The 21,871-nt window shown below is 41.3% G+C and overlaps 1 protein-coding gene and 1 long non-coding RNA gene across 6 annotated transcripts in view; one reads left to right on the forward strand and one right to left on the reverse strand.

The window, feature by feature from the left end:
• The window catches only part of LOC109559027 (cyclic AMP-dependent transcription factor ATF-7), a 95,248-nt gene that overhangs the window by 65,143 nt on the left and 8,234 nt on the right, over positions 1 to 21,871 (forward strand). For all 5 annotated transcript variants that reach the window (XM_019960418.2, XM_070789006.1, XM_019960419.2 and 2 more), the window contains 8 exons: positions 4,473 to 4,591; positions 8,754 to 8,891; positions 13,015 to 13,172; positions 14,210 to 14,309; positions 14,839 to 14,952; positions 15,531 to 15,683; positions 18,527 to 18,724; positions 19,990 to 20,098. In XM_019960418.2, coding sequence (XP_019815977.1) covers positions 4,473 to 4,591; positions 8,754 to 8,891; positions 13,015 to 13,172; positions 14,210 to 14,309; positions 14,839 to 14,952; positions 15,531 to 15,683; positions 18,527 to 18,724; positions 19,990 to 20,098 — 1,089 coding nt within the window. The remainder of the gene's footprint in view (positions 1 to 4,472; positions 4,592 to 8,753; positions 8,892 to 13,014; positions 13,173 to 14,209; positions 14,310 to 14,838; positions 14,953 to 15,530; positions 15,684 to 18,526; positions 18,725 to 19,989; positions 20,099 to 21,871) is intronic.
• Positions 146 to 20,768, reverse strand: LOC139183078 (uncharacterized). The gene is made up of 3 exons (XR_011566548.1): positions 20,422 to 20,768; positions 3,942 to 4,075; positions 146 to 2,159 (listed from the first exon to the last, which is right to left on the reverse strand). It is a non-coding gene; the product is annotated as an uncharacterized lncRNA (long non-coding RNA).

Below are 21,871 nucleotides of genomic sequence, written 5' to 3' on the forward strand. Positions count from 1 at the left end.
AACACTAAAAGCTCCCAAGTTTCTATTGTGCCCTCCACTCTCTCAGTTTTTAATACAAGATTGGGTTCTGCGGTTTTTGAGGTGGGTGTGTTGAGGTTTTTGTCTTAGCTGTTTTCAGTCTATTCCCTCCTTGCCGCCTTTTTATTAAGAGTTTGGAAGATTTGCAGACAAAAGATGCCTTTGACATTTTTCCCTACCCACAGCAAAGGGGTGAACAAAAGAGAGCAAGGAAGTTGGCCTGGCCTGGCTGCTTCTCTTCCACTGGGTGTCAGTTTCTCCCCAAGCAGGCAGGTTGTCGGTTCGTAAATTCAACTTCCCTTATGACCACTGAGGGCAAACAGTGGGCTTTTCTAGGGCAGTTGGGCGACTGGAACCTCTCACCGGTTGCTCTAGATACTGTTTTGCTTGCCTGTGCCATTCTCAAGGGAGCATTCTTAGCAACTCCTCTCAAACACTGCAGCAGTTCTCTCATGCTGTTTTCAGCTAGACAGGCAGACAAAGTGGGCTCTTTCTTTTGTTACCACAAGGGGTTCTGATTTAGCCTGAGTTAAGCAAGCTTACCTCCATGTTTAACCAGTGGAGAATTTAATGATGATTATTGTATAGTATCAGTTAATAATTCAGGTAAGGCACAATTTCTCTAAGTGTGCATGTGTTCAGTCATGTCTGACTCTGCAACCACATGGACTGTAGCCCGCCAGACTCCTCTGTCCATGGAATTTTCCAGGCAAGAATACTGGAGTGGATTGCCATTTCCACCTCCAGGGGATCTTCCCAACGTGGGGATCAAACCCACATCTCCTACATTGGCAGGTGGATTATTTACCTCTGCATCACCTGGAAAGCCCAATCTCTCTAAGTACTACCAGCCAAAGTGCTGCTTGAGACACAGAGGAGAAAAGAGAGAACCTCCTCCCATAGTTCTGTACATGAAGGAAGGGGCTTGCCCTACAGATCTCCTGTACCTTATTATTTGTTGAATATCTACTGTGTGTACCAGGCACTTTGCTGGGAGCTTGTGGATTGTAATTCCTGGAAAAAGACTTAAGTTGGGGACATTGTCATTAGTGATCCTTAAGAAAGCCTGGGGAAGGTCCTTGGAAGAGTGGAGAGGGCATAAACATGTATGTAGGCAACACATACTTAAATTTATTGTTGGGGCATGTATGTATGGAAAAAATTTTAGTATTTTTAAGTCAAGTATAAGTGAATAATACAAACAGCATCAGTACTCAGAGAATTATTATTAAGTGAAATTGATCGAAGAAGTTTATGCAACAGGTAAATTTGAGGCTCTTGAAAGTCCCTTGGACAGCAAGGAGATCAAACCAGTCAATCCTCAAGGACATCAACCCTGAATATTCATTGGAAGGGCTGATGGTGAAGCTGAAGGTCCAAAACTTTGGCTACCTGGTACAAAGAACCGACTCATTGGAAAATAAGACCCTGATGCTGGGAAAGATTGAGGGCAGGAGGAGAAGGGGGCGACAGAGGATGAGATGGTTGGATGGCATCACCAACTCAATGGACATGAATTTGACAAACTCCAAGAGATAGTGAAGGACAAGGAAGCCCAGCATGCTACAGTCCATGGGGTTGCAAAGAGTTGGACACAACTTAATGACTGAACACACACACCAAATTTGGGGCAGAGTTATCAAGCTGGAGAGGTTATTCCAAATGTGTGGAAATGCCTATGCCACCCTCCATGAGTGGGGAGAGAAAATGACACAGGACAGTCCCAAAGAGATAAACTGTTTTCCTGTTATTCTTTGCCTTCTGTTTCAGGGCATTCATCCCACTGCCCATTTCAGCTCTCCTATCTAGTCTGGTGATTCTCATATCTCCAAATTAAGACCTGGTACCTCACATGTATTTCAGCCCCTACTGAACACTTACTTGGCTATCTTTCTGTTTTCAGATATTCATGTCAGTGACTGTCAGTTAAGGAATTCCTTGTCCTCAAAACCAGCTCCTCCGCTTTGATATTCAGTGATATCAATATTCTCACAATCTTGTATCGTTTTATTCTTTCTTCACTTCTGACTGTTGTGTTCCTTTCTGTGCTTCCTGCCATCCACCATCAGTGTGCTTGAATCCCTCCATAGTCTTCTAGCTGGCCTCCTTGACTGGTCTCTCATTCTAATCCATCTTGCATTCTGTTGAAAAACCAGACTTACTGAAATTCTTGTCCTCTGCTCAAAATCTGTCATTATCTTCCTATTTTCTCTTACTTTAAGGCTATTTTTATTTGGGTTTTCAAGCTTTCTATAACCTTGCCCTGCGGTATTTACCCATCTTTAAATGCAACTTATGTCCCTAACATGACTGTCTTTTGACCTGCACATACCTTTTTCTCCTCATCTATATATTGGTGCCATACCTGCTTCTCTCTGTGCCTTCACCTGCCTGACTCCTCTTAGCCTACTAATCTTTCTCTCTCATCTACCCTCTGAAGCCATTCTTTAAGGCCCAGCTCAAGTCCCAGTTCTTGAAATCTTTCCTAATTGCTCCGCCATTAATTTGTCTTTATTTCTGTAACAGTTTTATTCTGTGCCATACATGGCACATATCTTTTGTATACTGTGATACTCTCTATATAAATTAACTTTATTTCTTCAACTATAAAACATCCTCTTAGTTCTCTATGGCAAGAACCATACTTCTTTTTGGCCCAAACTCCTATACTTCTATCTCTCCCTCTCCCCCTCCCCCAAATGTACACACAGTTTATACATACAGCAGCAAAACACAGAAAGCATTCAATAAACACCTGTTGATTTCTCTGGAATCATCAGAGCAAGCTAAGGGTTTTCTTATATACATTTTCTGGCTGGCTGTTCAAGAATGGAAAAAGTTTATATGAGCCTCAGATCAGAGATCCATAAGGCCCTCTTCTGCTGTAACCATGCCCTTAGCTGCCCCGTCCTGTTCCACTTGAGTTGTGATTTTTTAATGTGCCCTTACTGAAGTACTCTCTATGCATAAGGGAATATTACCTCCACTCACCCGGGGATGGAGGGAAAGTGGCTTTATCGTTGGCCAACCAAAGCTGCCAGAGAACCTTTTAAAACTATTTTGGGAGGTTAGTGGTAAGTTTTCCAAACACTCTGATTCAGAAGAAGTTTTGTTTAAATAAAAAAAAAAAAAAGTTACGTTGTTTCCATGGAAAATCCCACTGGACTATTCCCAATTGATCATGCTAGGAGGAGTGATTTTAGCCCCAGGTCTCACTCCTTAAAATATTGTTTAAACATCATTCTATCCCTATCATTCGGTTTAGTGGTTTGGAATATGAAATGAATCCCCAAGGTGATTAGCAGTGCAAGGAAAACCGTCATAATTGAGTTAGGACCAGAGAACAAGATACAACTGACCTAAGAGAGAAAAGGGGCTTCCCAGGTGGCACTAGTGGTAAAGAACCTGTCATCGCAGGGGATATAAGAAATATGGGTTCAATTCCTGGGTCAGGAAGATTCCCCAGAGAAGGGCATGGCAACCCACTTCAGTATTCTTGCCTTGAGAATCCCATAGACAGAGGAGCCTGGTGGGCTACAGTCCATGGGATCACCAAGAGTCAGACACGACCGAAGCAACTTAGCATGCAAGAGAGGAAAACTAGAAAAACAGGATGGGGAGAGAGAAGCTCAAATCTAAAATTCAAGTTGCTTGAAAAGTTCCCGTGGGTTACCCAGAGCCTCCTTCTTCCCAAGGGCAGAGGCAGCGGGCTGAGGAAAGATTTGTGCAGCCTCTGAGAGGATATTTTGGCTGGCAAATCTAAATCCAAATATCCTGGTTTCCGGAATTTGCTCTTGGTCCCAGGTCTCCATGCAGTGAGGTCTATTGTTTGCAGTTTCCTTTTCTAGCTCACGATCTTGCTATCTTGTTCCCCAGCCCCTAGATGTGCCTGGAATGCCTTCAAGAAGGTAACAGACTCTTACCTTAGTGACAGCTGAAAAACAAGGCACCATTTCTTACTTGGTAGCTTTAGCAAGTAGACTCAGCCATCTGATCCTCAGTCTCTTCTCCTCATCAGATTTTAGTGTCCATCTGCTTACACCTACTCACTTCAGACCTAGCAGAGAATAAGTGTAAAGAGAAAATGTCACTTAACTGTACTTGATTTTCCCACCTAAAAGTTTCACAGACTCCACCTGGGTGGGCAGTTTTTGTTTTGTTTTGGGGGTGAGGGAGCTGAAACCAGCCTCTGAGAGAAAGGTGGTTACATATAGATAGCCACACAACGAAACATTGTTCTGTCGTCCCTCTGCTGGCCTTGAGGCAACACAGCACAGACACCCTCTGGTGGCCTAACACCAGTCTTTACTGACTAGTGCTCCATAAAAGCAAATCTGCCTAAACATAGAGATTCTTTCCAAACAGAAGAATAAAAATGTGTTCTTGATGTGCTCTCTAGTTTTAATCTCAGATCAAAACTAAAATAAAGGTTCCTTTTCTTTTCATGTCTACAGATCAAACTCCTACTCCAACTCGATTCCTGAAGAACTGTGAAGAGGTGGGACTCTTCAATGAACTAGCTAACTCCTTTGAACATGAATTCAAAAAAGCTGCAGATGAAGATGAAAAAAAGGCAAGAGGCGGGACTTTTGCTAAAAAACTGGTGGTGTTCAGATCTAGGCAACTTGCACTGTGCCCTGGGATAATTTGCATAATTGGTTAAAGCAACAAATTATGGGCTTGGTTCTATAGAACCAGATAATACTCACTTATCCTTGTCAGCCATTCAAGTCTTTAGGGTGTCCAGGTGATGGATAAGCACAAGTGTTGGGTCTTCATCAAAAACCAGTTTTCTTGCCCTTCTAGTGGACGTTGTTCAGTAATCTATTTTTTAAACTATTTTTGTTCTGGATATGTTACTCAAATTTTGTTATATAATGGTTTTTTTTTTTTTTTGCCAAATCCCACTCTTTTCTGCGCTAATCAGACTTCTCACTTGGATTGTTTTATTCAGTCAGCCAATCAGTAGACATTTACTGAATTTTGACTCTTCTTTGTTTCAGTGTATGTAACTCCTACCTCCGAGTAACTCTGTAGTAATAGTCAAGACATTAAGCTTAAGGAAGGATGTTCTTAAAAGCCTTTCAAAGGAGATCAGCCAGGATGGTGAAAGAATCAGAAATTAGGTCACTTTGGGAACATTTAAAGAAACCGCTTTTTTTTTTTTTCCTGCATACACATTTTATTGCATAGAAAGGATCATACTTGTCTCCTGTTTTATTTTCTTATTTTGATTTGGCCACACCCAGTGCCATTGGGGGAGAAGGCAATGGCAACCCATCCAGTACTCTCGGCTGGAAAATCCCATGGACGGAGGAGCCTGGTGGGCTGCAGTCCATGGGGTCACTAAAAGTCGGACACGACTGAGTGACTTCACCTTCACTTTCCACTTTCATGCATTGGAGAAGGAAATGGCAACCCACTCCAGTGTTCTTGCCTGGAGAATCCCAGGGACGGGGGAGCCTGGTGGGCTGCCGTCTATGGGGTCGCACAGAGTCGGACACGACTGAAGCAACTTAGCTGCAGCAGCAGCAGTGGCATTGGGATCTTAGTTCACCAACCAAGAATCAAACTCATGCCCCCTGCAGTGGGAATATGGAGTCTTAACCCCTGAACCACCAGGGAAGTGTGAAAAGAAATTTTATTGAAACAAAATTGCAGTCTTCAAATAGTTGAAGAGTTTTTGTGTAAGAGAGGGGTTAAACTTACTCTCTGTGGCCTAGAAGTAGAAATAGGATCAGGATAGGAAGCTATCACAAGGTATGTCCAATTATATGGAGGTCTCTTAGGATAGATATTGTGGAGAGGATTAAAATACTGGAATCACTTCAGATTCTGAGATGCTGTGATCCTGATTTTAACCTTTATATTCAAGATCCCTAGAGAATCCTTTAGTTTGGAAGATCAGAGGAAATAGTTCAAGAAGCAGAGTCAAAGAAAAATAGTTCCCATGGAATAAGGGGTTTGGGGGCAAAAGAAAAAGTTAAAGTTTACTCTATTTTAGAATTATAATTCTGGGTTATTAGTCACTACTTAAAATCAGGTATCTTTTCCATAATAATTCAGAAAAAATTCCAATATCTCTATCTCAGAACATACACATTAACACGTGTACCTCCCATAATTGCAGGGTGCAGTGAGGCATGGAATCTTACCAGAATACAGGAAAGCCAAGACTTAAGAAAAAATTTCCAGGGAGGACTCTTCCCCTCTAAGAGGGAGATAGCAGTGAGAGAGCTTATTCTTAGGTATGTTGATAAGGAGACCAGGGCCCTTGGAAAGCTCTGAGTTGTTATGGCAACAATCTGTTTCTACTGAGACCAACTTTAAGTCCAGAGCTAAGGATTACACAACAGAACAGCACATCTTGCTCAATGGTGTGTTTTTCCTTAAGCTCTGTATATAGTATATAATTATTATATAACAACAGTGTATCTCGGAGGAGGAAATGGCAACCCACTCCAGTGTTCTTGCCTGGAGAATCCAAGGGATGGGGGAGCCTGGTGGGCTGCCCTCTATGGGGTCGCACAGAGTTGACTGGACTGAATTGACTTAGCAGCAGCAGCAACAATGTATCTTTCTTGGAGACATGCTTCCCATTAACAGAAACCTTCTGACTAATCCTATTATTTTAAGATTATGTTGTCCCAGTGGGTCTGATAAGACCTTTACAACCTTAAGATACTCTTTTGATCTATTGATGGTACCAACTGAAAAAGTATATAAAGCCCCACCCGAACTAGTGATTGGGGCACTCATTGCCCACTTCTGATGTCTATGTCAGAAGCTGTCTCTTTTCACTGTAATAAAACTTCTGCTACACAAAACTCTGAGTGATCAAGCCTTGTCTCTGGCCCCAGATCGAAATTCTCTCCTCTCGAGGCCACAAATCCAACACCATTCACTATAAGCTATCAGCAGGTAAATCAAAAGAGTTTGTGCACAATTTTTCCATCCATCTTAAATTATAAGAATGAAGTGTTCCTATCACTGGGGGTCCTTCCAAGTTCTATAGCTTTCTGTCATCTTCATTTCCTGTTATCTCCCACATATTAAAAGAAAGTGGGGGGAAACTCAGTGGCATATATTTGTAGTTCTCCTTTCAAATGGCAGAACTTGTGGTGGTCTGTTCGTCATTCTTTTTATCAGTCACTTGCTTACAATCTATGTGGTATAATTTTATTTTACAGTTTCTCTACTTTATCCCCCCTGTCATTTCTTCCTCGCCCCAAAGAAATCAGTCAAATTGTTTCCACCAGGTTGTGAAGGATTTTAAACCAAACTCATTATAGGGAAATTCAAGAAAATTAGCCTCCTTTTAAAGGCTCCAAGTCTTTTCCACTGCCCTTTTAGCTCAGTTGACACAGTCAGTCATGCCTTTACTCACTGGGCATCTCTTGGTGTTTCTCCCTGCTTGGTCAGGAGTGGTCTTCACCTCTTCTTGATGAGAAGCATAGGCTCAGTGGAAAATTATCTCCAGGAGTGTTTTATGAGCCCAAAACTTCTCTGAACCACAACTTTTCTAGGAGATGCCTCTAGGAGATTTTAAACTTGTGGTTGTATTTACTTAAGAGGCCTCTCCTTCCCACCACCCTCTGACTTCAGGGATCCAGGAATTAGCCCACTTGGACCTGACATCTGTGTAGAAAAAAATGAGGGCAGAAATTGAAACCATCTTTGCTGTTGCTCATCCTTATCAGATTGGAGAGAAAGAACTATTACCACCTTCTCTAATGTAGTAGATACCAGATTATCTTCAATTCACTCAAATACCAGGATTTCTAGTGATTAAAATAGCAAGGGATAAATTAAAAACAAGCTCCTCTTTCACCAAGAAGCCTAGGATGTGGGAAGAATAGAACCAAGAATCCACTTTGTCATGAAACTGAACTGCAATGCCAGCCTCCCTGTTGTGCAGTATCAGGGTCATCTTAGATGGTTTATTGTTCTCTTCAAAGCCACTTATGGCTTCCCAGTTCTGTGAGGTGATTGCACCACTGCCAGAAGAGTACTCTTTCCCTTCTAGTTTTCTCCAGTCCTGCCCCTAGTCCCAAGTTCTAGTTTCTTTGACTGATCAAATGATCAGCCTTTCCTTTCTTTGTTACCCCAAAACCCTATCTTCCTAGCTTCTAGCATCTAGCATCAGATTTGGGGGTGAGAACACCATCAAGCATGGAGAGTTCCCCAGAAAAGATATTTCCTCTTTCATTGACAGTACTTTAATAGCCAACTTTTTTTTGTTTGCTTTTGATAATTGGGTAACCTAGTCATTCTGATTGGCAGAAAAAGTGTTCACAGCTCTCTAGTAGCCAGTGGAGCTGGTTGAGAATAGGAACGCACTGGATTCAGAAATTGTTGTGCTTTCCTAAAAAATAATCATAGAATGTGATGGATAAATGACATCTTTTTTTTATTTTCTCCTTTCAGGGTCTTCATAGGCATTTAAAGGTTTTTTTCCCCTCCTTTCAGAATCTTTATCAGTGTTCATCCATGGTGAGGCAGGTGTAAATAACTTCATTTTATAGTTGGGAAACAGAAGCCCTGAGAAGTTAAACGATTTGGCCACAGTTGTGTGTAAAACCTGGGTTCCACATTTCTTTGACTTTCAGTTTGGTGCTTTGACCAAGGATTGAACTTCTTAGAAGTATATTCACTCATCTTTTAACTGGGAAGATATAGATTAAACCTGAAGGGAATCATGGGATTGAACTGTGCTCATTTCTCTCTTTTAACAGGCTGCTTCTGGGCCCCTTGACATGTCTCTGCCTTCTACACCAGACATCAAAATCAAAGAAGAAGAGCCAGTGGAGGTAGACTCATCCCCACCTGACAGTCCTGCCTCTAGCCCCTGCTCCCCACCGCTTAAGGAGAAGGTAAAGCTGTTTACCAAGAGTCATCTAAAACTTAATTGGTAGATGATGTTTTGATGTGATAGTTGTATAAACACAGTGTGATACAGAAGGATTGATTATGTTTAAATAAATGTTCATTGTTTAGAGGATTTATATAAATTACACCTATTCTCTGACCCAGCAACTCCACTTCTAAGTCTGTATGGAAGAGAAATTAGTGCATATGTCCACCAAAAGAAGTATATAAGGATGTTCATAGCAGTTGTATTCATCAGTTCAGTTCAGTTCAGTCACTCAGTCGTGTCCGACTCTTTGCGACCCCTGAACCGCAGCACACCAGGCCTCCCTGTCCATCATCAACTCCTGGAGTTCACCCAAACTCATGTCCATTGAGTCGGTGATGCCATCCAACCATCTCATCCTCTGTCGTCCCTTCTCCTCCTGCCCTCAATCTTCCCCAGCATCAGGGTCTTTTCAAAGGAGTCAGCTCTTCGCATCAGGTGGCCAAAGTATTGGAGTTTCAGCTTCAACATCAGTCCTTCCAGTGAACACCCAGGACTGATCTCCTTTAGGATGGACTGGTTGGATCTCCTTGCAGTCCTAGGGACTCTCAAGAGTCTTCTCCAACACCACAGTTCAAAAGCATCAATTCTTCAGGGCTCAGCTTTCTTTATAGTCCAACTCTCACATCCATACATGCCCACTGGAAAAACCATAGCTTTGACTAGACGGACCTTTGTTGACAAAATAATGTCTCTGCTTTTTAATATGCTGTCTAGGTTGGTCCTAACTTTCCTTCCAAGGAGTAAGTGTCTTTTAATTTCATGGCTGTAATCACCATCTGCAGTGATTTTGGAGCCCCCAAAAATAAAGTCAGCCACTGTTTCCCCATCTATTTGCCAGGAAGTAATGGACCATTTGCCATGATCTTAGTTTTCTGAATGTGGAGCTTTAAGCCAACGTTTTCACTCTCCTCTTTCACTTTCATTAAGAGGCTCTTTAGTTCTTCTTCACTTTCTGCTCTAAGGGTGGTATCATCTGCATATCTGAGGTTATTGATATTTCTCCCCGCTGTCTTGATTCCAGCTTGTGCTTCTTCCAGCCCAGCATTTCTCATGATGTACTCTGTATATAAGTTAAATAAGCAGGGTGACATACAGCCTTGACGTCCTCCTTTTCCTGTTTGGAACCAGTCTGTTGTTCCATGTGCAGTTCTAACTGTTGCTTACTGACCTGCATATAGGTTTCTCAAGAGGCAGGTCAGGTGGTCTGGTGTTCCCATCTCTTTCAGAATTTTCCACAGTTTATTGTGATCCACAGAGTCAAAGGCTTTGGCATAGTCAGTAAAGCAGAAATAGATGTTTTTCTGGAACTCTCTTGCTTTTTCCATGATCCAGCAGATGTTGGCAATTTGATCTCTGGTCCCTCTGCCTTTTCTAAAACCAGCTTGAACATCAGGAAGTTCACGGTTCACGTATTGCTGAAGCCTGGCTTGGAGAATATTGAGCATTACGTTGCTAGCATGTGAGATGAGTGCAATTGTGCAGTAGTTTGAGCATTCTTTGGCATTGCCTTTCTTTGGGATTGGAATGAAAACTGACCTTTTCCAGTCCTGTGGCCACTGCTGAGTTTTCCAAATTTGCTGGCATATTGAGTGCAGCACTTTCACAGCATCATCTTTCAGGATTTGAAATAGCTCCACTGGAATTCCATCACCTCCACTAGCTTTGTTTGTAGTGATGCTTTCTAAGGACCACTTGACTTCACATTCCAGGATGTCTGGCTCTAGGTGAGTGATCACACTATCGTGATTATTTGGATCATGAAGATCTTTTTTGTACAGTTCTTCTGTGTATTCTTGCCATTTCTTCTTAATATCTTCTGCTTCTGTTAGGTCCCTACCATTTCTATCCTTTATTATGCCCATCTTTGGATGAAATGTTCCCTTGGTATCTCTAATTTTCTTGAAGAGATCTCTAGTCTTTCCCATTCTGTTGTTTTCCTCTATTTCTTGGCATTGATCGCTGAGGAAGGCTTTCTTATCTCTCCTTGCTATTCTTTGGAACTCTGCATTCAGATGCTTGTATCTTTCCTTTTCTCCTTTGCTTTTCGATTCTCTTCTTTTCACAGCTATTTGTAAGGCATCCTCAGACAGTCATTTTTGCTTTTTGCATTATTTTTTCTTGGGGATGGTCTTGATCCCTGTTTCCTGTACAATGTCACGAACCTCCATAGTTCATCAGGCACTCTGTCTATCAGATCTAGTCCCTTAAATCTATTTCTTACTTCCACTGTATAATCATAAGGAATTTCATTTAGGTCATACCTGAATGCTTTAGTGGTTTTCCCCCACTTTCTTCAATTTAATTCATATTCATAATAGTAAAAAAACTGGAAGCAGTCCAAATGTCTTTCAACAAGGGAATAAATAAATGGTGGTATATTTCTAAAATGGAATACCACATGGCATTAAAAAAAGAATAGACTAATGATATATACAGCAATGTGGACATTATGTTGAACAACAACAAATTTCAGACACAAAAGTACGTACCATGTGAAGCCATTTACATCAGATTCAAGAATAGGCAAAACTGGGACTTCACTGGCAATCTATTGGTTAAGACTCTGAGCTCCCAATGTAGGAGGCACGGGTTTGATCCCTGGTCGGGGAGCTCACATCCCACATGCCATATAGCCAAAAAAAAAAGTAAAGAAGAGGCAAAACTATTTGAAGATGATAGAATTCATCTTCAACTCTTTACCTCTTTTTTTTTTTTTTTAATTTATTTATTTTTAAGTGGAGGAAACCCTTTACCTCTTGAGGGAAGGTATGAATTAGGAAGGAACACAGGAGAATGTTCTGGGGTGCTAAAAATGGGCTTTGTTTTTATTTTACATATGTATTTGTGTTTTATCCTTTAAATTTATATACTTTATGTATATTGTACTAGATCATATATGTTGTACTACTTCAATTAAGTGAAAATGAAAAATCACATAATTCATAAATTGAACATTAAACCATTTAGGAAAAAAAATCTTCCCAAAGGAACATTTTTAAGTGATTCGAAGGAAATATTTATCAGAATTCTTAGTGTTACTTTTTTGAAGCAAACACTTTGTGAGATTTTTTTTTTTATAAATTTATTTAAATATAGTACACATACAGAAAAGCACATAAATTGTGAGTATACAGCTTACTGAATTTTCACAGTCTACAGTGTATATAACCAACACTTTGAAAATATTATCAGAACCTCAGGAGTCTCCTTATGGCCCCTTCCAGTCTCTACTGTGGTTATTATTTAGTATCCACTGTGGATAGAGCATCTGTACCTCATCTTAACCTCTCCAAAACTAGTTTGCTAACATCTCAAAACTATCCCCTCCATAAACATTGCAGCTATCCTCCCCTCCTCCTCTTTCCAGCAGCAGCCAGGTCCTAGAGGCTGCTTAGAGATGTTTTCAGGGCCACTGTGGGCACTGGCAGTCTAAGGTCCTAATGGGTTAACAATGGGAAGCAGTTTGTTTTATCACAATATGGTCATTATTCAGACTTCCGTAGCCCTTTTTTTAAGTGGTCTATGGGAGATACTGGATTGCCTTATTGCCAGTCTTATGCTTGTCTTTTCCCATTAGGGATCAGTGGACACTTGAGCATCAGGTTTAGAATGAAAGTACCTAGATTATGAAGAATTATAATGCTCCTGGGGTTTCCCTTTTGGTCCAGTGGTTAAGACTCCATGCTTCCCCTACAGGGGATACAGGTTCAATCCCTGGTCAGGGAACTAAGATCCTACATGCTGCACAGCATGGCCCCAAAACAAACAAAAATTATGTCACTCCTTAGAATTTATATGATACTGTAATGCTTCTACAGAGATTTCAAGTGGTCTTCCAACTGTCATCCCACTCATATTGCCATTATCCCTGGAAGGGAGATAACCAAAGGTCTTAACTCATCATTCCTTCTGAATGGGTTAGTGAGGTGTGGATCCATGATCACCATGGAATCAGGTCACGATTTACCTTAGTAGCCTGAGTGCTCTTTCCAATAAATTGATACTAGATTTTACCAGCTCTGTATTTCCCTATAAGCACCCCTTAAAGCATTTTGTGATCTGTTGGTTCTTCTCCCCAGGATGTTGCCCCAAAGCCTGTTGTGATCTCTACTCCCACGCCTACCATCGTACGCCCGGGCTCCCTGCCTCTCCATTTGGGCTATGATCCACTTCACCCAACCCTTCCTTCCCCAACCTCCGTCATCACACAGGCTCCCCCATCTAACAGGCAACTGGGGTAAGTATAGAGAGCAGGGAGAAGCAGCAAAGCTTAAATCTCTTTGCTCTGTATGAAATTATTTTATAAAATAGAGACTGTTTCTGAATTCTCAAGGAAAACAAGTTACTGAGATTGTGTTTCAAAATGAATTTTTTTCACTCCATAAACAGAATCTTCGTTACCTTTTTGGTAGGCAAGCAAGTATTTATTTGAGCGTGTACTTCCTTAATTTGGAGGTTTAATACTTATTCAGCCTAAAAGAAGAATCCTTTGAACTTTAGGAAGTTCATTATAATGGTTGAGGTCACACAGGGAAGTATATATTTAGTTCTTGGCCTCAATTTTATAGACGTTTATGGAGGAACTACTGAATGAGGGGCTGAAACCCATTAAGTCATCTTTTTTAAGTCTGGTTGTTCCCCTGAGTCCCAGTTAAGGCTCTTGGTCTTTGCTATCCCTAATTTTGTCTATTTGTCTTCACTCCTAGCGTGGCCCATGCAGATTTCATAATGGGATGACTTAAGATCCTGTCTCCAGGTACCCATGGGTTAAAGAGGCTGTTGTCAGGCTTCAGCCTCTGAAAGCTTATTGTTCTCTAGACCCATTAAGAAAAATACAAAGGAATGGCTTCCTTCTTAGAGTAGAACAAAACATGGAAAGGAACAGGAGTAACTTACTCAGATTTGGCTATCATATGACACAGCCTTGCAAAATGGCAACTTTGGTAGAAGTAGTCCTTATCTAAGATAGCACAGAATTTATACATGCCAGTGTAGGAATGTTTATTTATTTGTTCTAAACTCAGTAGTTAGCTTCCCACCCACTTGAATTCAGTGATGTTTGCTTAATTTGCAAGGTGTAAAGGTCTTGCCATTTCTCTCCATCTATAAGGTAAGGTAAGTAGCATTCCCTGCTTTATCTGCCATCATGAGGGTGTCAACATTTTACAGTGTTACCATAACTAGAAAAGACTGGGAAATCTGCTATAATTACAGGAGGAAGATCATTGGCAAAAGAGTCTGTATTGTGAGCATTTCACTTTATATCTCCTCTAGGTCTCCCACCGGCTCCCTCCCTCTCGTCATGCATCTTGCTAATGGACAGACCATGCCTGTGCTGCCAGGGCCTCCAGTACAGATGCCTTCTGTTATATCGGTGAGTTCTGTAGTTGGGGCAGCCAACCCTACCAACACACGAACCCCTCCCTTCCACCTGAATGCTCATAAACACACATGAGCCCCAGGGAAACATGGGCTCTGGTCTGTATTAGTTGAGCATGGCGGCCTGCCCATACTTTTCACTAACCTCTGCCAATCCAGCACTATGGAACACTAGACAAAGGCTCATCTGGACCGTTGGCTCCTGGTCTAGGAATTGATCTTGCCAGCCTGCTGATTGGCTTATTTCACTTGGCACTAAGTACCTCACAAATTGCCCACCACTTTCCTCAAGACACAGTCTCAGCCTTTCCCATAGAAACTGTCACAGCACTGAAGGATTAGATCCCCTATCCTGTGGTGCTCCATGAGGGAAGGTATTTCCCAGACTTTCTGCATGCCCCATGGACAGGGTGCATAGAACAGGCCCTAATGTGCCAGCCTCAAAAGCACTTCATTTGGGGAAGTTGTTGCCCCACTAATAGCATTATGTCCCCTTCTGATTTTTCTTCCTTTTCTTGATCCAGCTGGCCAGACCTGTGTCTATGGTGCCCAACATTCCTGGTATCCCTGGCCCACCAGTTAACAGCAGTGGTTCCATTTCTCCCTCTGGCCACCCTATGCCATCAGAAGCCAAGATGGTAAGTACATCCCAACCTGGAGCAATGCTGGCCCCTCTGAAAGAAGTGGTATCTTCTGGGGCTTGCAGAGCTAAAAGACCTACCCAGTTGCCGGGTCTGGAGAAGAATAGACCCTGATTCATGACTCTTATCTCCTCTCTTCCACCTTTAGAGCCTGGTACACAGGCCATGGCAGTGAAAAGAAGCAGCACAGATTGTTTGGATGGAACTCTTGCTGTTTCAGTTCCAGGGTGACAGATGGAGGGTGGATGAGTGGGCAGGAGAGCTGGCCAAGAGGTGAATAACTGCGTAACCAGCCCCTGGCCAGGTTCCAGGGTAGAGCTTTCATCTGGACTCTATCGGTTCAACAACCCCCACCCTCCAACTGTGCCCAGGATGATAATGAGGGAACAGAGTAGGTATTTTAGGGATCATGGGCACTCTTTCTCTCTATGTCATTTTCTTTTAATCCCTTTGTTAAGGGAAAATCACTGTGGGAATTTTGTCTGTAAGGCCAGTAATAAAATCTAAGCCCACTTTTCTCACCCTTAATAAAATCTCACCTTTGACAAGCTATTTTTTCTTATCTTTTACCACAGAGACTAAAAGCTACCCTAACCCACCAAGTCTCCTCAATCAATGGTGGTTGTGGAATGGTGGTGGGGACTGCCAGCACCATGGTGACAGCCCGTCCAGAGCAAAGCCAGATCCTCATCCAGCACCCTGACGCCCCATCCCCGGCCCAGCCACAGGTCAGTTAGACCCTTGATGGGGGAACCAGCTTGTCGCTGTTACTCTTTAGGTCATATCTGTTTTTTCAAGGAGCAGGAAAATGAAGGAGGAATGGATTTCAGCCTTCTGGGCTTCGACTTGCACTTTGTTTCTTGTTGACAGTTTGACAGCAAAATGCACTCTGCTTTATCTGTCCTTTTGTTAGACAAATGCAAGCAGACTGGATAATGCAGAACTGCCACAGAGGAGGTCTCAGTTTTTGTTTTCTGCTTTTTTGTTATTTCTACAAGTGAGTGCTCTATCTGTAGAGCCCTCTAAAATGTGACCGAACCTCATTTCAAGCTACTTTATACAACAAAGTCTCTAGTCTCTCCTATCTTAACCCCCACCAACCCCCCCAAAAACTTAACTGATTATATTTATACAAAAATCAGATACAATATATTATACAACAATATATTAATAAAATATGATGTCACAGCATTAAGATGGCTCAGTAAACAAACACATACCCTGAAAAACACTTTTTCCTTATCAATTTAATCTTTTTTTATCAGGAGAAATTAAAGTCTTAAAAAAGCCAGAGAGATCTTCTTTAGAAGCCCAATTCTTTTTTTTTCAAGGAGGCCTCAGTTTTACTAAGTTTCTTTGGAAACCGAGTAAGCCTTGGTTTCATATTGTCTGTACTGGTTAGGTGACAACAACCTGGTATTAGTTTGTGGAGTTAGGTCTTTGGCCCATCCCCTTTTCCTGATGTCACCACCTGCTTCATCAGTTACCACCACATGTCCTAACATTTAATGACCATATGCTGCCTTAAAGCTTGGCCAACAACAAAAGCTTTCATTTGAGTTTTCTTGTTAGAAGCTAAGCCTGCCCACCTTCCTGTAACCCCTTCTGATGCCAGTCCCTTCTAGAAATGGTAAAGCAGCAGCCGCCTTGCCCAAACTGTGCTGCTTCCCCTTGAGGAAATGACATGACTTCGTTTTTAGTTACCACTAATTCCTTTCCTTCTTATTCTTCCCAAGTTTCTCTTGGTCTGTTCTCTTACCTCCATTCCCTGCATGTATTATTAAGTTGCCTATGAGAGAATAGGAATCCATCATTTCCTTTTCCCCATTCTCCCCCTCAATTGCCAGTCTTTACGTGTGCACCAGTGAGCTTAGAACAAAGAGCAAGTTGAAAATCACAAGAGAATCTATGTAAACTTCCCTTAGTACAGTAAGAAGCAGCAACCCCAAGGCCTGTAGCTCATTAAAATGAGTTTGAAATTTCTTCTCCACTTTTTTTCATTTGGGGGAGAGACTATTAATCTGAATAATTAAAATTATCTCTTCATTATCTGTATTACTGGAGACTATGATTCAGTAGGGCCTAAAGTAGAATAAGATTCTGTTTTCTTATGAGTTTATGTTTATCCTCATGCAACTGATTTGAGCTCTGGCATTTGGAAACTACCAATATAGATGTTCTCTAATAGCAACAGATTCGGGAAGAATTAATTTTTGGCATTGTTTTACACTACATAGTTTCTTTTATACAGATGGCTAACCTTTCTATATTTTAATTTTGGCCATTATTATAAGATTGGTCTATCTTCTTTGAGTACATACCAGCTAACAGAAAAGGAGAATGATTCAAAAGTGCTTTAGAAACAAGAGACATCAGCCTAAAGTTTAAAAACAAAAGATAAAGGCTTTCCTATTGGTCCGGTAGTTAAGAATACACCTTGAAATGCAAGGGATACCAATTTGTTCCCTGGTCTGGGAAGATCCCACATGCCATGGGTCAGCTGAGCTCGTGCACCACAACCAGTGAAGCCCGAGTGCCCTAGGACCCATGCTCCACAGCAAGAGAAGCCACCGTAATGAGAAGGCCTCACGAAGCAACTGGAGAGTAGACCCCACTTACCGCAACTAGAGAAAGCCCACGCGCAGCAACGAAGACCCAGCACAGCCGAAAATAAGTATTTTTTTTAAAAAGATGGTCTCGGGGACTTCCCTGGTGGTCCAGTGGTTAAGACTTCACCTTCCAATGCAAGGAGTACAGGTTTGATCCCTGGTCTGGAAGCTAAGTTCCACATGCCTCGAGACCAAAGACACATTAAAAAAAAAAAAAAGCTAAATCGAATAAGTTCAATAAAAACTTTAAAAAATAAAAAAAGATGGTCTTAAATCACCAATTTGTAAAGGGATTTAAAAATGTTTTTCTCTTTAAAAACAGAACAAACAAAGCAGGAAGCAGGGCCATTGTTGAGTATGACTAATAACTGATTATAAATAAAAAGAGTATACTAGGGGTTCCCTGGTGGCCTAATGGCTAAGATTCCAGGCTTTCACTGCCACGGCCCAGGTTTAGTCCCTGGTCAGGGAACTGAGATCCCTCAAGCCTCGTGGTACAGCAAAAAAAAGAATATGCTAATTCATATATCTCCATGATAGCTCATATCTCACTGATGGTAAAATCTCTTCTTCTTTTCTGAAACTTACAGCATGCAGTTGTTTTGTCTGTATTGCTTGGCCAAGTCAGTAATTCTCCAATTTTTTATTCCACAGTCTCCCTGAAAGTTCCCCTGACACTTCTCCTGATTATAATTTCCCTGCCCACCATATTCACTGTTAAGAAACAAAAAATGATCCTAGTTTCATTTTTGTCTGTCTGTCTCAGAAACAATCAGTTTCCAACTGAACTATAGTTTGTCCAAGTATGGAACTGAGAAGACTGAAAGGAAACAGGAGGCAGAATGAGGAACTACTGCAAAAGAGAAGCTAAGGGACAGAGTGAGGAGACTTGCTATGGTGACAGAGGCTGGTAGATCCTTTAAGCAGATCTTCAAGTAACTCCTCTTCCTTCTGGGCAACAGGTCTCACCAGCCCAACCCACTCCTAGTACTGGAGGTCGACGTCGGCGCACGGTTGATGAAGATCCAGATGAGCGGCGACAGCGCTTTCTGGAGCGCAACCGGGCTGCAGCCTCCCGCTGCCGTCAAAAGCGGAAGCTGTGGGTGTCCTCCCTAGAGAAGAAGGCTGAGGAACTCACTTCTCAGAACATTCAGCTGAGTGTGAGTGGGTCCTGGGTGCTTATTAGGATTGTTGAATCTGGAAAGTGATGTTGAATCATGAGAAAGTGGGACAATATAGTAGAAGATGATAATTCTTTAAATTAAGATGGATTCAGAACATATGCCAGGAAGAATACAGAACGAATGTCTTAACAGTCAGACTTGAAATCTCTTCCCTGGGGACTGGAAAGGACACTCACCATCTAATCCCAAATCAGCTACAGAATGAGTCATCCATAGACCCTTTTGGATGAAGGAAAATAAATGAAGTGCCCCAGGGTGCTCTCTTAAATCATCAGTAAAATCTGACTGGTAGTGGAACACCTAGAGGGAAAGTATTTGTCCAGATAATGCAGCTTAATTAAAGAAAGAAAGAAGGCCTCTCTGACCTTCTGAGATGGCCTAACTCTGTCTATGAAGTGTGTTTCTTCCCCGAATGAGCTTTCTTTCACTTAAGAAAAAAACCACACAAGTACAAATAGAACAGTTATAATCCAGACATTTTCTTGAATATCATTCCCTTCTTCTGATTTTTTAAAAATACTCAGTTACAAAGGTAATATATTTATATAACATATATGTAGTATATACATACATACACACACAGAAGTATAGATTAAAAATAAAGTCTCTCTTCAGTATGTCTTTCCCAGTCTCATTCTATTCCTTGTAGATAAGTTTGTACCTACCAGATCTATATATATTTCTAATATTTTTTTCATTTTTTAGCTTTTGTTGGGGAGCCATAGAGGGACTATATGTCTGTTTTAACATGAAACAGTTATCTTCTTGAGATCTAGTCATGTATACAGAGAACCTACCTCATTTTTTTCAATAGCTGTACAATGTAGCATTCTATAGTTTGGTTATAAGATTCAGATATTTATAATGTTTTTAATTTTTTGCCAGAACAGCAGTGCTGCAGTGTACATTGTATGCGCTTGAGTAAATAGCTCTGTTAAATAGATTCCTAGAAGTAGGCTTTACTAGTCAAAGGACATATGTATTATTAATTTTTGTACAATCATATTTACCCTACAAAGGAGTAAGTTTTCTGTGTAAAATTCCTACTATCATTGAAAGCAGCTTCTGTCACTGAATTTGTGGCCATGTTGGCCCTGGGCTGTCTGAAGCCTTGCTGGATCTTTTCTAGATTCGAAGGAGAAAATCCAGGCAGCCTTCTGTCCTCACTCTGAGGATAGTCACTGGGGCTTCAAGAGTGGAGCATGCATTTCTTCATATTCTTTTCTTACCTTTCTCCTCAGAATGAAGTCACATTACTACGCAATGAGGTGGCTCAGTTGAAACAGCTACTGTTAGCTCATAAAGACTGCCCAGTCACAGCACTACAGAAAAAGACTCAAGGCTATTTAGGTGAGTGGCTCACAACCTAAGCAACGTCAGTCAGTCAGTAAACTGCATGTAATGAGTGTCTCAACTGTTGATAATTTTATAACCCCATTCTGAATGTTCTGGGGGGCCCAGACAGATGAGTGAGCAGCCTTTGTGGAACAACCAGTCCTGCCAAAAAAAATTTTTGACAACAGCGTAGTTATCCTAATTAACTATCCTTTTGGAGATAAAGGGTAGCAATATATATTGGGTACCTGTTCTGTATGAGGCACTGAACCATCTTCCCAGTTCTCTCATGAAATAGATATTACTTCCATTTCTACTCACTCATATTAGTCTCTTACCTGAAGTTACACCGCTGGTGAAGTGGCAGACCCAGGATTCACATCCAGCTCTTCCTTATTCCAAAGCCACCATCTTAGTCTAAAGAGGATATAACAGCAGATGATACCTTGGGGTTTGTCAAGCATTGAGATTTGGTGATATGTTTTATCTTTCTAATGACAGGATAATGTTGGTTTCTTCTTGTAATCTGTGAACGCATAATATAGGGCTAGGAAGAGCTGGTCACAGTCATGCTCAGGATAAGCACAATCCTGAAATTAAAATTACTGTGAATAATTTGTTTATGGACAGTAAAAACTAATCATTTCCCTTTACAAATTAAATTCATAGAAATGTTGGCTATCAAATTTTGATATATTAAATTATTTTTCCACTAACTCTCTTTATCATTTCAAAGATATGTTCCCATAAAAAGAGAGTGACCACATCACCAATTTTAAACATCTTTATTTACATTTAATTTAAATAAAAACTCATTGGAAAAGACCCTGATGCTGGAAAAGATTGAGGGCAAGAGGAGAAGGGAGTGACAGAGGATGAGGTGGTTGGGTGGCATCACCAACTCAATGAACATGAGTTTGAGCAAACTCTGGGAGATCGTGAAGGACAAGGAAGCCTGGCGTGCTGCAGTTCATGGGGTCACAAAGAGTCAGACACGACTTAGTGAATGAACAACAATTTTAATTTTAATGTGTACTTCAGAGTACATTCATTCATCCAGCAGATATTGATTGAACCTGTCCTAGGCACTGTTTTACATGCTGAGGGCGTAATATGGAACCAAATAGATTAAAGTCCCTGCCCGTAAGGGGATTATATTTTAGTGGGTGAGACAGACAATAAACGAGATAAATAGGTACAATATATATTATGTCAGATAAGAGTAAGTGCTTAGAAGAAAAAAAACAAAACAGGGAAGAAGAACATGAAATGTTAGCAGCAGGGTTGAAATTTTAGATGAGGTGTTTTTTGACTTTTAAGGAATTGAGAGAGCTAGCCACACATTAATATGGGAGAAAAGTACTGCAAGCAAGAGCAGCAACAAATGCAAAGACCCAAAGTGGGAGCATGTCTCACACATTCTAGAATCATCAGGGAGGCTAGTGTGGCCAGACTGGAGAGAATGGGGACTAGAGAGTATTTGGAGATGAGGCAGGAGGAGCAACGGGAGCATTTTTCTGGAGGACCTCATCGGTCATAGAGAGGACTTCAGGTTTCGCTCTGCTTTGGGGACCCACTAGAGGGTTTTCGGCACAATAGCAACGTGACTGATCTGACTTAGTTTGAACAGGGTCACTCTGTAGAGAATGAGGAATGAACGGGCAGAAGCAGGCAGTCTGCTTAAGAGACTGTCACAGTTATGAGCAAAAGAGGATGGAGCCTTGTACCGGTTGGTGGTAGTGAAAGTGGTGAGAAGGGATATAATTCAGGATAGATTTTGAAGTTAGA

Source organism: Bos indicus, chromosome 5 (assembly GCF_029378745.1).
Source record: "Bos indicus isolate NIAB-ARS_2022 breed Sahiwal x Tharparkar chromosome 5, NIAB-ARS_B.indTharparkar_mat_pri_1.0, whole genome shotgun sequence".
Lineage (NCBI taxonomy): Eukaryota > Metazoa > Chordata > Mammalia > Artiodactyla > Bovidae > Bos > Bos indicus.